General features: G+C 33.6%; 1 protein-coding gene across 1 annotated transcript in view; it reads right to left on the bottom strand.

Annotated features, from left to right (window-relative positions):
* LOC117931802 (glycine--tRNA ligase, chloroplastic/mitochondrial 2) overlaps positions 1-13,276 on the bottom strand; it is a 106,569-nt gene that overhangs the window by 70,157 nt on the left and 23,136 nt on the right. The window contains exons 7-16 of the mRNA XM_034852871.1: positions 13,140-13,217; positions 12,784-12,858; positions 12,618-12,688; positions 11,128-11,244; positions 10,936-11,037; positions 8,836-8,962; positions 8,330-8,413; positions 7,858-7,944; positions 2,207-2,308; positions 1,678-1,741 (exon numbers count right to left, since the gene is read on the bottom strand). Of these exons, the coding sequence (XP_034708762.1) occupies positions 1,678-1,741; positions 2,207-2,308; positions 7,858-7,944; positions 8,330-8,413; positions 8,836-8,962; positions 10,936-11,037; positions 11,128-11,244; positions 12,618-12,688; positions 12,784-12,858; positions 13,140-13,217 (907 nt within the window). The remainder of the gene's footprint in view (positions 1-1,677; positions 1,742-2,206; positions 2,309-7,857; positions 7,945-8,329; positions 8,414-8,835; positions 8,963-10,935; positions 11,038-11,127; positions 11,245-12,617; positions 12,689-12,783; positions 12,859-13,139; positions 13,218-13,276) is intronic.

The raw sequence follows: 13,276 nt of genomic DNA, 5'->3' as shown, positions 1-13,276 counted from the left end.
ATCCTTAATGCATTTTTGTGGACAACCCTTTCAGGATTACCCGGATAACCTAAATTTTATCATCAAGAGGAAGAGGTAATAATGGAGTGACCAGCATGATAATGAGCTTGTAGAAAGGACTTTGGGACATAGAGGACTACACGAGAGATTGAATGAGGGTAATACAATTAAGCATACAACAAGAAGACTCTTAAATACAAAATAAATAAATAAATTATATATATGTATATATGTATATATATTTCTGACTAAATGGAAACCAACGAGCAACAAGTGAATAATGCACCTCTCAAGCCATCATTGTATGTTAAATGAAGGATTGAAGTTTAAATGGAAGACTAGGGCAGGCTCTTGTGATACCTTAGGATTCTCCTCGGAGGACATCCTGAGTTCCAAATGCTTCTTAACAAACTGGAAGTTTTACTATCAGAGTGCCACATCGATTCCACTTAGCCATCGAATTAGACATTCGACATGTAGGAATAGGGGCAACATGGCCGTAACCCGAATTTAAGAATTTCACACCAAACCGACCCTCTTAACAAATTATATAATTATATACATATATCCACCATATGAACCAAGGCTAAGTGACAAAACAAATGAATGTATCTATGAAATAAGTGCAAGTTTTCGTGTCTACATATTTAAAATAACATCAAAGTAATGAATGACTCCCAACCAAAGATTCACCCACAACCCAATTGTGAGACATAAAATGACCGTCCTGGTAGGAGGTATATGCTAGTACACCATTTGATATACCCCATCTGCCATCCCCATGGTTTTCAAACTAATTACAGATAGATGGATGGTTAGTAGTTTCCAAAATAACCCACTGCCAACTAAAATCAAAATAATTCCAGCCCCTGCAAACACAAAAACATAAATAAATATATAAGGTGTCGTTTGGACATACTTCTTGTTTTCTATTTTTAAAAACAAAAAGTAATAGTAACTCCTATATGTAAGATAAGAATTGTTTAAAACTTACCTTAAAAGGATAATGACTTTTAAAAAAATATTTTTAAATAAATTGAGGTATTAAAGAACTTTTACTACCTCAAATTTTAAAAGTTATTTTTAGGAACATAGGATAAGTCTATATTTTTTATATAAGAGTTACTAAATTTTATATACAAGTTACTACTATTTTCTATTTTTAAAAACAGAAAATAGAAAGTGTATCCAAACAAGCATTAAATACATAAATTTTAAAGCCAAAGTAAAGGAGGGGAAAAAAATCATTTATGCATGCAATGAGTTCACAAGAATAATCAAATTAAGAATAGAATTAAAAAAATAAAAATAAAACTTATCAATTATTGAAGACCCTTTGGAACATTTTGCCAATGCAATCAAGTGAAAATAACATAACACTGTAAGACACTCAGTAATCAACTCACCATCCAAGAAAGTTAAAACGAATGCTGCGAATGTTTAACACAGTAAAAAAAAAGTACTAGATGATACAGAAGAGTGAAATGTCATCAAACATGAAAAGTAATAAACTAACCCAGAATAAACTTTATAAGGTTCATATATATAGAGAGTGCAGAAATAAAACAGTCAACAGAACACAAAAATATAAAGAAACAAAGCAAACCCGTAGAGAGGAAAATTAGTGAACCCGAAATTGAAAATACTGTATTTATATCTGCATCTATATTGACTTACCATCAACTTTTTTATATAAGGAGACCAGAGGTACACAGTATCTACGACAAAAACCCTCAGCAGCCTGACATGGAGTAACAAGACAAAGATCATATGTATATCAGGTAACAACATATAAGATATGGTTAAGTAACAATGTAAGATTATACTTGTATAAAAAAAAAATGAAATATCTCAGTATCCATGATGACAAATTAGGCATGGATTTGTTATGAAGAAAAGCAGCAAAAAAAAAACCCTAGCAGCCTGACATGAAGTAACAAGAAAAAGATTAAATAGCAATTCAAATTCAATGTCAGGTAGCAACAAATAAGTGATGTTTTAAGTACAAAGCAGCCAAATACCATGATGACAAGTGAGGCATGGATTTTGTTGTCATGAAGAAGATAATCACATTGCAAAAATAACACATGCTCAAAATCTAAATTCTCCCATTTTCTAATACTGATGTTGTACAATGCCACTAACAAAAATAAACTACTCTTAAGCACAGAAGTCCCTGCAAACAAAACTGCAAGACAGGCAAGACCTTCGTAGGATTTCTTTGACCATCAAATGCCTTAGAAACTGGAGGTCCTCGAACTTCTACTTCATTTTCCGCTTGCTTGGTAGAGAGATTCTTAACACAAACCTGTAAATGGGATCATGCACAAAGTAATTTAGAACCAAGCCTCATCGTCAATAGTGTTATCAATAGTGTTCTCATAATATAACATCATGCATATAAACCTTTCAATATACAGGTTTGAATCATAAATTTTATGCAAATAAAATAACATCTCTTTTTCTTACTTCACTCATCACTTTTATGTTGTTTCGTCAACTAATATTGATAGGATATTATAGTTCCAACTTCGTTGAGGTTCTCCCCTTCTTTTTATCCTTTTTTACTTTCATTCTAATAATTGAGATATAAAGAAGCTAAGAAACATTAGTTGGTACTTTGAGGAACTGTCATTACCTTACAAGCATTTATAAATGAACTACATTTTAAAACATTGAAAGAAAAGGAATCAAGCTTGAGGCCTGGTGACAAATTAAGAGTTAGATTGAAAAAATCTTTTTAGATTAACATCACTCAATAACCTGCATGTAAACCTCACATTTTAAAGAAAATTGAATGCTTTAATGCTTCTCTTTTTTCACTAAATTATCTGAATAATATAGTATGTATAAAAACCCAGATTGAGGAGAGAGCAGGCTGAATATAAAGTGATGATCAGTTTTAACTGCTCATTCAAGGGTCAACATCACCTGATTCACATTCACAAGGCCATCCAAACAAAGCACCATGCCCAAATTGTCCTAATTAAGCTTATATAAGTGTAAGAAGTTTCTAAAGAGACTTAAAGGCATCTATACATCTCCATAAATGGGTAGCAATCATTGGAGTTGTGCAGAGTATTCTAGAGAGTTCTTGGAAACTCTTGTAATAGACTTGTACATAGAAGCTTCTAGCATGATAATCAAGGTTCTAGAGAGTTCCAATGGTACCTATAAATGGATGATGGTCCCATTTGGGTAAGGCACCAAGCACTTGAGAGCTTCCAAGGCATTGTAAAGTATTCTTGAGTAATAAAGCCTCATTGTTTCAAACTCTTCAAGTGTTGCTTCATTTGTTCACTCTATCTTCCATGTGATGTAACATTATGTAAACAAATATGGATTGAATCTTTATTTTTTTTCTGTACAATTTGATATTTATTGCCCATACAAGACATTCAAAAAGGAAAATATACAATTGTCAACCTAATCTAGAATAAGAATTAATTTTGAATTGGAAATCATAATACTAGATTTAGCTCCCTAAAATAATGAAATTGACTCAATCAAATCTCCTAAAATAATGCAATTCTCAACACATTGCTTAGCATAGCAAACTAAGTTTGGGGAAGGTTGACTTAGCAACTCCAAGTGTCTTAAGTTGTCCAAGTGTCACAGGTGTACTTTGAAAACACCTAAGTCCATGACACCCAGTAAAAGATGGTGAAAAAAAGAACCAAAAAGACAAAGATGAAGAAGAAGAATTAACAAAAACTCAATTCCGTTTGGCCTGCAGAATTGTGAATAGCTAAGTTGGCTGAAATGCAATTACAGAAACATTTTTTGATATGTCAATGATAAATAGTATACATAAGCTGTCTAGCTAAAGAGGGGAGCAAGGCCACCATGGAGTAACTATACGTGTGCCAAAGCCACAGAGAAACAGGAATAGGAACCACGCACAAGGAGCAAAACAGAGCTCAACCCCAACCCAAACTGTAAATGAAATCGAATAGACATTTTATGTTTCCATATCATTTTAACTTGAATATGAATGATTAAAGTCCTCATTCCTTAAATAAAGGTATGAAAAACTGAAAGAAAAAAAATAAAATCGGGGGGGCAATTATACCCTATAAAGACACCATCACTACTGCAATCACCACCATATTGTGCACTGCCGCCACCAACAATTGCATCACATCAGAACCGCCATCACTGCAACATTTGCACCATGTCAACCATAGCCAATAAATCCACGGCAGCCATCACAAGACCACCAATTCGCTACAACTGCACCTTGCTTCCACCACTTTAATACACTAATGGCTACTTGGCTATAAGCAAACTAATACCAGTGCTACCACCATTCTTTTAGAAGTTCTTTCCAAATGGAAAATGCACCACAAGTCTTAGTTTCTAATAAAATGATTGAAACCAAACACCAGTTTGTATAGATGACATTATTTATGCAGCAATGATTTTTTTAACGTGTAAAATAAAAATTAAAATTCATTTCCTAACAAGAAAAATTACTTCTAGAATAAGGTGGGGGGATTGGTGTCAAGAATCAGTACAAGCAGGAAAGCCTTTCATGAACTAATTAGAGATTGAGGGTTGGTTGGCCTCCCTCACAAAAGCAAGGTTTTTACCAGGTCAAACATACAACATCCACCAAATTTGTAATAAGGTTAGCAAGTTGTTGATCCCAACAGAGAAGGACTCAAGATTCCCCAATATCATCCAGGAAGTGTTCTCTAGACCAATTTCTGACCATTGCCCTATCTTGATGGAGGCTAACCCAATTAGGCAGGGTCCATCTCCCTACAGGTTTGAGATTATTCCAACTACTAAAATCTGGAGAGATCTTTATGGAGCTTTGGATTGAGAGACAAGTCTCAAGTTAGGATGGGCACATATTTATGCAAAAACTCGTATCGAGCCAAAAACTCATTCTGCCCAGGAAGAGGAACTAAACAACAAAATTAGCTTTTGAGTGGCCTTATTTCATCCAATTTCTCAGATTTTGTTTCTTTCTACCCAACTAATATTTTGTGGAAAGGAAGAGTCCCCTCTAAGGTCATGGTCTTTGTCTGGTTAATGGCACATAAGAAGGCAAATACCAATGACATGCGACATTTGAGAAGGTCGTTTAAAGCCCTTAGCCCTGATTGGTGCATCCTATGTAGAAGGAGTAGAGAGACGATTGATCATCTTTTCCTACATTGTCCAATTACTTTGGGATTGTGGCATAGGATATTCTCACAAGTTGGGATGGCATGGGTTCAACCAAACAATATTCACGATATGATGGTGATTTGTTTTAAGTGCTTTGGGAACTCTATTAAAGGCAAGACCGTTTGGAGGATCTCATGTCTCTCTTTGTTGTGGATTATGTGGAGAGAAAGGAACACTGGATTTTCTAGGACACTTGGAAGACACCAAAGATAATGTGGGATCTGCTTCATATCCACGTTTCTTTTTGGGCTTACTGTATAGACCTTTTTAAACCCTATCCTTTGAGTGTAATTCAACTTAGTTGGCTTTCGATATGTATATCCAAGGGTTGGGCCTACAAGATCAAGAGATGTTATACTTGTATAGGCTTTTTTGTTCCTCTGTATTGCCCTCCTTGTATAGTGGAGGTTTCTTCAAGCTTTTTTTATCAAGTCTACATATCATGGGGAGGATTTCCCATCCTTCTCATGTTTTATTCTTTCTTAATTAATAGATTTGTTTGCTTCTAAGAAGAAAAAAAAAAAGTAAGAAATAAAGAAACTTTTGGTCTTCTAGAAAAATAAAAGTCATGGCTAATCAAGGACATTAAAAATATTGATGCCGTTGAGAATATGGATCACTTGATGGTAAAACTTATATCTCTTACAATAAAAGTAAAAGTTTAAAGAGAAATTATGAAGAGGGAGAAAGGTAAGTTAAAAGATGAAAGTCTAGGTTGAAATAGGTCAAAAAGGGAGAGTTGTTCTAGAATCTTATTTACAAGGATTTCATCAACTTGGCAAAAAAGGTTAGCACTCTCGAGCTCAAAGACCTTAGGCCAATCATAACCCATCAAGGTGACCCTTCATCATCCTTCTTGCTCACACGTTTGAAAGACAACTAAAAATTCTAGAAATGTATCCTTAAAGAGATTATGAAATATCCTTAAAGAATATAGAAAGAACCAGACTTTCTCTCATTGCTCATGGAGTTAAGTTTGCTTCAAGGTTCAAGCATTGAGCTTGTAGATTCAAGAGCCCAAATTTGTTTATGGATTCAAACAATTGATTCCTGAATTGAGTGTTGGGTGCTAGTCTCATGCTAATGCAGCTGCACTTTACAAGTTATGGATTTAGCTTGCCAAGAAACATGGTGTCATGGACCCATATTGAAAGAGTTAGAAGCTTTAAGATTGTGAAGACAACTCATCAAGATCCACAAAAAAATTGGGTAACCAATGAATACACTTGAAAATATTTCTTACATATTGAGTTTTCATATTGGATTGCTTTGTTTGAGATAGGGTCCCATGGTTTTTCGCAGAAGGGTTTCCCATGTAAAAAAACCACAAGTTTTTGTAAATTAATTGCAATAATTATTTATGATTGGATTAAAAATATTTTTTTTGATCAGTTATGATTGGATTAAAAATATCTATCATAGAATTTTTATTTTTTTTAAATAGATGAAGGAACTATATTTAGAAAGTGCCAAATGGGGCACATCCCATGAACAGAACGGATGTATTGGGCTGCACAAACATAAAAAAAATTAAAAATTAAAAAAAAAAGGGGGAACAACAGACAAAACAAAGCAAAAGCTCCTTAAATACTATAACTTGAGCTACAGATGACATTCTAAGTTAGTTAATCTATTCTGATATTTCAATTGTGATATATTTTAAGCAATTTCAATTGGAGTATAAATCTACTGGAATAGAGTAGTAACTGGATCACAATAAATAAAATTTTAACACTTAATAGTTAGACCCATTCACCTCATCTAGATCAAGAATCCAGTTTACAGATGATCTTTTAATTGCAAATTTGCAATTACAATAACATATGTATTTAGCCCCAAAGACGCTTACCAAATATTTCATACTAAGCTGATGAGGAATGATAACAAACTCAACAAGTTAGTGAGCTATGTTGCAATAACTAATTAATGGTCATCGCCAACATTAACCAATATCTTGCTCAAGAAATGAGGTAAATGAAATAGTAAGATTTGATTTCAAGTCTTCACCTGTGCTTAAAATTCATATCAATGAATAGTTTGTTTACAATCAAAAAGATCTGATCTCCATCACATGAATTTAGTTTTTCTGTCCTCTCTTCATTACAATTATATTCTAGTTTTTATTTTTAATTTTAGCATTGATAGGGATTTTTCCGATAAAAAAAGCTTTGAAAATTGTTAAGATCCTTATAAGAAGCAATCTGTACTTATATTACTGACTGAACAAGCTCAAGATTGATCAGACCAACAAGCCACCCTTGAACTAAGATAACTGAGTCCATTTCAATAAGCAGGTTAGTCAATCTCAATCCAACTTAAACCACATTAATTCAAACAGTTGAGTTTAGGACACCTTTGGGATTGTGTAGATTCCTGATGATTAGATGGACTTAGCTTAGTGAACTTGAGAATATGTGAAATGCAGATTGCATTGAAAAAATATGAATTCAGCAGAACAGTGGGCCTTCTGACTTAAAATTTAAAGTAATCCACCTTTCAGGCTTCTTCAAGATCACATGGACTTGAGCCCATCTAAGCACCACATCATCAAGTGCAAAATTTTCCTCAGTTAAATTGAAATGAAAAGAGTGTCATTCTATGCATACCAATAAAGTCTAATAACATACACAAACCAAGTAATCAATAAGTTACTAAAGGAGGAAGAATCCATAGTCTTACCACTAATCTGCGTGGCGTACCGAATGCCTGTACTTCGCTGTGGCCCAATCTTTGTTTATCTAGCAACTGCATGATTAAATCTTTGAGCTGCAATCACCAACATGCCTAGTTCAGCAAATACAAATTAAATGGCAAGACTATAACTCTACAATGGTACAACAAAGCTTCTTTTTTTTTTATCAGAAACGAGGAAAATTATATTAAAAGAAGAAAGAAGAGATACAAGAGAAAGAGAAGAAAACAAGAATGGTACAACAAAGCTATGCTAAGATAAAATTCTATTCAAAGCAATAAGCCTAAAAATAATGACAACACAAATGAAACAAGCACATCTTCCTATGGATTTAAAAGGAAGGACAAAGGGACCAATGACATGAAGTATGGAAAACCCCACAAGTAATTGGAAAAGAAAAAAAAAAAAGAGTATCTAGAAAGCAGATACATTCGCTTCATGAGAAATAAATTTACATACTTGCTGGCTTGCACTAGCCACATCTTGAGGTGGCAACTCCTCCGTTCCAATTTCAAGAAGGAACAACCTTGGATCCTCATGCACCTGTGAGGTAAGCCAGAGGATAATTGGCAACTAATCTATAATTATAAAAATAAATAAATAAATGAACTTTGTCTTTTCAAATTGAAAGTAAAAAAAAAAAAAGAACTTAGACTTTCACATATGGTATTTGGAAAATTATAAATCATTCGCAGATCAAATTAAATCCAAGAAGCAGTCAGTTATCCATTTCAAAAAGTAAGGGGTGACCTTGTAATTTTACCAACCTCAAAAGAATTTATTGTAATTTTCCCAACATAAAAAATTAAAAGTTAAAAAAGCAAAAAGAAAAGAGTAAGACTAATGAAAAATAAAAAAGAGAAGTAGAATGCACAAAAATATAAATACAATAATGGCTTGATAAAATTCCTCCATGATAACTGCAAATGAATGAAGAAAATGCACACCAACAAATACAAACTAACCCTTTGGACTGCTGCCTCCAGAATCTCTTTAGGACAAACCAGCTGATCAGCTTCAGAAATAGTACCCAGTGGATGTCCAAGTGACTCTCTGGTCTTTAACCAAAGTTGAGCGCATTGACGAGCTAAACTGATAAAAACAACAAGAGAAAGCAAAGACAAGAAGTGAAAAGAATTTTCAAAAGAAAATGTGTGCATCCATGTGTGTAAATACACAAGAAACTCAGGAATTCCAAAGTGCTGCCAACACTAATAAAGTTACTACAAGCAACATTCCACATCACCTTGGGCATAACACATGAAGTTGAACACGCTACTTTAAAAGGCCTATCCATAACTAATAATATGAAAAAAAATGATAAGCCAAAAAAAAAGATATAAAATAACTACACAGTTATCAACATCTTTGCACATTGATACATAGATACACAAGGTCCAATATAGCTTTTACTTCCAAGTCAACCAAACATTAAGATCAAATATGCTACCAAAAGTTAAAAGTTAAAATTAATTGTTCCCGTCTTCAGCCACCACACACACAAAGAGAGAGAGAGAGAGTAGAAAAATAAAAGGAAAGGAAAAAAGAAAACTTCTCTTGCACTGCTGAAAAAATATATGAATGCCTAATACATCATAAACTGTAACATCACAAATAATGGGATGACACATTAATACCACTTTAAAGCATAAATATGCCACCAACCTCAAGATTGACAAATTTATGAATGAACATTGTGAGTGTTTAGTTAGGTTGGCAATTCTGGACAAAATTCTTAAGTGTCTCCTAACTCGGTTTTCCAATTCCTTTTCGGACTACTTGACCCTTGAAGATTAAGACTTTGCTAAGAGGTCGAGGTTTGTAACCAAGTGTGTGTTGAATGAAGTGAATCGACCTTGTTTTTCATCTTTAAAAGAGTTAAGAAAGTTGGGAGAAATATTTTTTGCTAAAAGGCTTTTGTTCCCCTGTTTCTGGATCGATTCAAGTGCAGGGGCAGATCAATCCAACTTACACATTTTTTATGAAATCATCCATTGGATCAAAGGCTTCCTTCATTTAAAAAACCCAAAATTTGCTTCCTGTGCTATAGAAAGAGAGAGAGATAGTTGCAGCCATCCCCTCTGGTTCTCTTCTCCTCTCCTATTTTGGGGTGTTTAGTTGCTAAGAAAATCCAACTTTCCTATTGTTTTCCAAACTGTTTTCCATGGATTTTCTTGAGAAAAAAATTGGTTCATTCATCTCTCAATTTCTTCTTGTGTGGATTCAAGAAGAGGCCGAGTCGAGCTTGGTGTAGACTCCAAGTGTGTTTCGGAAGAAGAAGGTGAGAAGCTGAAAGTAGAGGGTACTAGTCAAGTGGTCCGAGAATGATTGGTAGGCTTGAGCTAGGTAAAACCTTGTATTCAATTTTTGTTCTTCATAGTGGATGTCCCGTAGTTTTTTATCTCTTCGGAGGGTTTCCACATTAAAATTTGGTGTCATTGTCTCTTTCTCTCATTCTCTACTCTTTGATTTATTTTCAGTTTTTGATATCATTGGTTACTTGGGCATATATGATGAATGGAAGATATATGAGCTGAAATAAGTGTGATCATCCATGGAATATCTTCAATAATTTTTCTATTCATTTTGGTTAATGATATCTTGTAGTAAATTGAAATGAGTTAAGGAGATAATTGTTCTTTTAAATTGATTTTGAGTGTTAAAGCATTTGCATGTGAATTGCATTTATAAATTCTTAGGAGAGTATTGGTGCATACATACTTGCTTGTGGATCTTATGCTTTGTTGAAAAGTTGTTGGATTGACATTGAGAAATTCTAAGGCTAGGCAATCTTTGTTGGGAAATTTTTTTTATGGTTCAACAACACCTATTCACCCCCGCTTAAGGTGTAGTCCATTATTGAGATTCACCTTTCAAACATAATTACCCTTCTCCTTTTCTTGTGTTCACACACTAATACTATTTTCAAGGGCAAACATGCCTGCAACCTCAATTTTTCTGAATACTGAATTAATACCATTTCTACTTCATATTTATATGTGCTCATAGCATAGGAATGACTGCAACAATATTTTTCAGGACATAATCCAAAAGAGTAGCCGCACCTCCGCATCCGTCCAAAATAGCGTGCACGCTCTGTTACTCCCACAAAGCCTCTAGAATCTAAGATGTTAAAAGCATGAGATGTCTTCAGAAGCTGATCATACCTAGCATGGTGCACATAAAATTTGAACTTTAAAAAGAATTATATTAGAAATCCTAGACAATGGATAAGAGATGAAAGTTCTAAAACATACGCAGGGATTGCAAGGCCCAAAGCAAGCAAGGAGCGGGCTTCTTCCTCAAAAAAATCAAAGTGTTTCTGGATATGGTGGACACTGGCATGTTCAAGATAATAAGAACTCATTTCCTTCCTGGAACAAAATAAAAAAATTCAAAATTCATTCTATATATTACTAAAGTATAAAGCACATTGAACTGAAAATATTGAATCTTAGAAGCGACTAGCAATAAAAATAATGGTAGCAGAAAGGAATATGATATAAGAAAGAAACCTATGATCATCTTAACCAAAAGCATAGCTGTTAAGAACTTACAATACACAGTATGATAGAACAACATGATACAAGAATACATACAACTTTAACTATTTTTCACCAAAAGCATAGCTGTTAAGAACTTACAATACATAGTATGATAGAACAATATGATACAAGAATACATACAACTTTAACTATTTTCAATACTTTCTAATAAAAATTAAATTCAAAAAAGGGGGATAGACATGGGGAAGAAAGAAGAGAATGCTAGCCTATTAAGGTTCTATTTTGCAATTTGTTTTCAAGTAGTATTATTTATGTAATTGTACTAATAATTGATAATAAGAATACTAATAATAATAATAATAATAATAACAACAACAACAACAACAATAAGACGCATAGGAAATGAACCATTGGGCCCTAAGGTCCAAGGCCTTTCATCAAGGTTGGCAAAATGAAAGGAAGAAACATAGGAAAAATAATAAAAAGGTAAAGGAACTTGATCCAAAAGATTCCTTTAGATGTCAAGATTCTAAGAGGATATTGGAAGATCTTTACATTTGGTTTTTACTCGACAAAGGAAATTCTTTGTTCCTATTAAAAATGGAATTCATTACATTTGTTTCTACTTTGAGATCCACCACTTAAATGTGTGTTTTTGTACATTCAAACTCATGAGAGAGAAATGGTCCTACCCCAAGAAGCTCATTAAAAATTATTACATAAAATAAGCAACAACCCTATTAAAAGATTTTGGGCAAGGGAATATAATATTTTATTTTTTTTTAGGCATGGAAAGTTTGGAAACGATGGTGCCAATATTTTTCATAAAAATTTGTTTTTGTGATCCCATATTTCTTTAAAATTTGATTGATTCCTTTCTAGATTTCATCGATTGTCTCTGCACAGGTCAGGTATTTGTATTGCCCAAAGTTTTGTTTCTTTTTCAGCCTGTCTGGTACTTTTGTATTTATCCTGTGTAATGGGATGCTGACCCCACCCCCCTTTCATTTCTTTTTTGCTAGGGCACCTTTAATAAATTTTAAATTAGCCGAAGAAAATAAACACTAACATAACAAGTTAATGGCACTAATTAGTGTCACTCACCTGAAAGTACCTAAACCTGAAAAACATAATCATTCTTGAATATAAATAAATGAACATGTGTAACTGTTCCACCAAATGACACAACGCACTATATGAAAAATTCAAGAAGCAATGAGTAATTTTATTAGATCATTTACTCATTCTCCATGAACAGTTCCCCATATGTAATTCCATCAGCATATTGAATTTTCTTGAAATGATCAACTCCCTGCAATTAGTTTTTAGGTAACCTTAGGCAAACTAAGCTTATATAAAATGAAAGCAATGAGATGAAAGGAAAAAAAAATTAAATATTAAGTTGACCTGAAGCAACATGAGGATACGCTCTAGACCATAAGTGATTTCAACTGAGATGGGCAGCAGTTGAAGACTTCCAGCCTGGTTGAAAGAGAGAAAGAGAGATGGCAAATGAAACACAACTTGACTTTGCAAAATGACACAAAGCCATAAACAAGCAGGGAATATAATTACTCTTGTTCTCTCTGAGACATCATGCACAAATACCTTTTGGTTTTTAAAAAATCATAGAGTATAACATTGTATCTTATTGGAGAAGTTGTGTAAAGAGAGAGTCCTTCACCATCTAATTATCATGAGCACTAAACATGAAACTCTTAATTATCCAAAATGATAATCTTCTTATTATGTGGAAAAAAAACCTGCTGAAAGTAGGTGAACTGTGTGATCTCCATTCCGTCCATCCAGATTTCCCATCCCAATCCCCAAGCACCAAGAACCTACAAGCATTTCCAGTCAACGGATTAAAGAAAATCAAAAAATAAGAAGAAGAAGAAAA

The sequence above is a fragment of the Vitis riparia genome, chromosome 15 (assembly GCF_004353265.1).
Source record: "Vitis riparia cultivar Riparia Gloire de Montpellier isolate 1030 chromosome 15, EGFV_Vit.rip_1.0, whole genome shotgun sequence".
Taxonomy (NCBI): Eukaryota; Viridiplantae; Streptophyta; class Magnoliopsida; order Vitales; family Vitaceae; genus Vitis; species Vitis riparia.
This window is presented reverse-complemented; position numbering and strand designations above follow the sequence as displayed.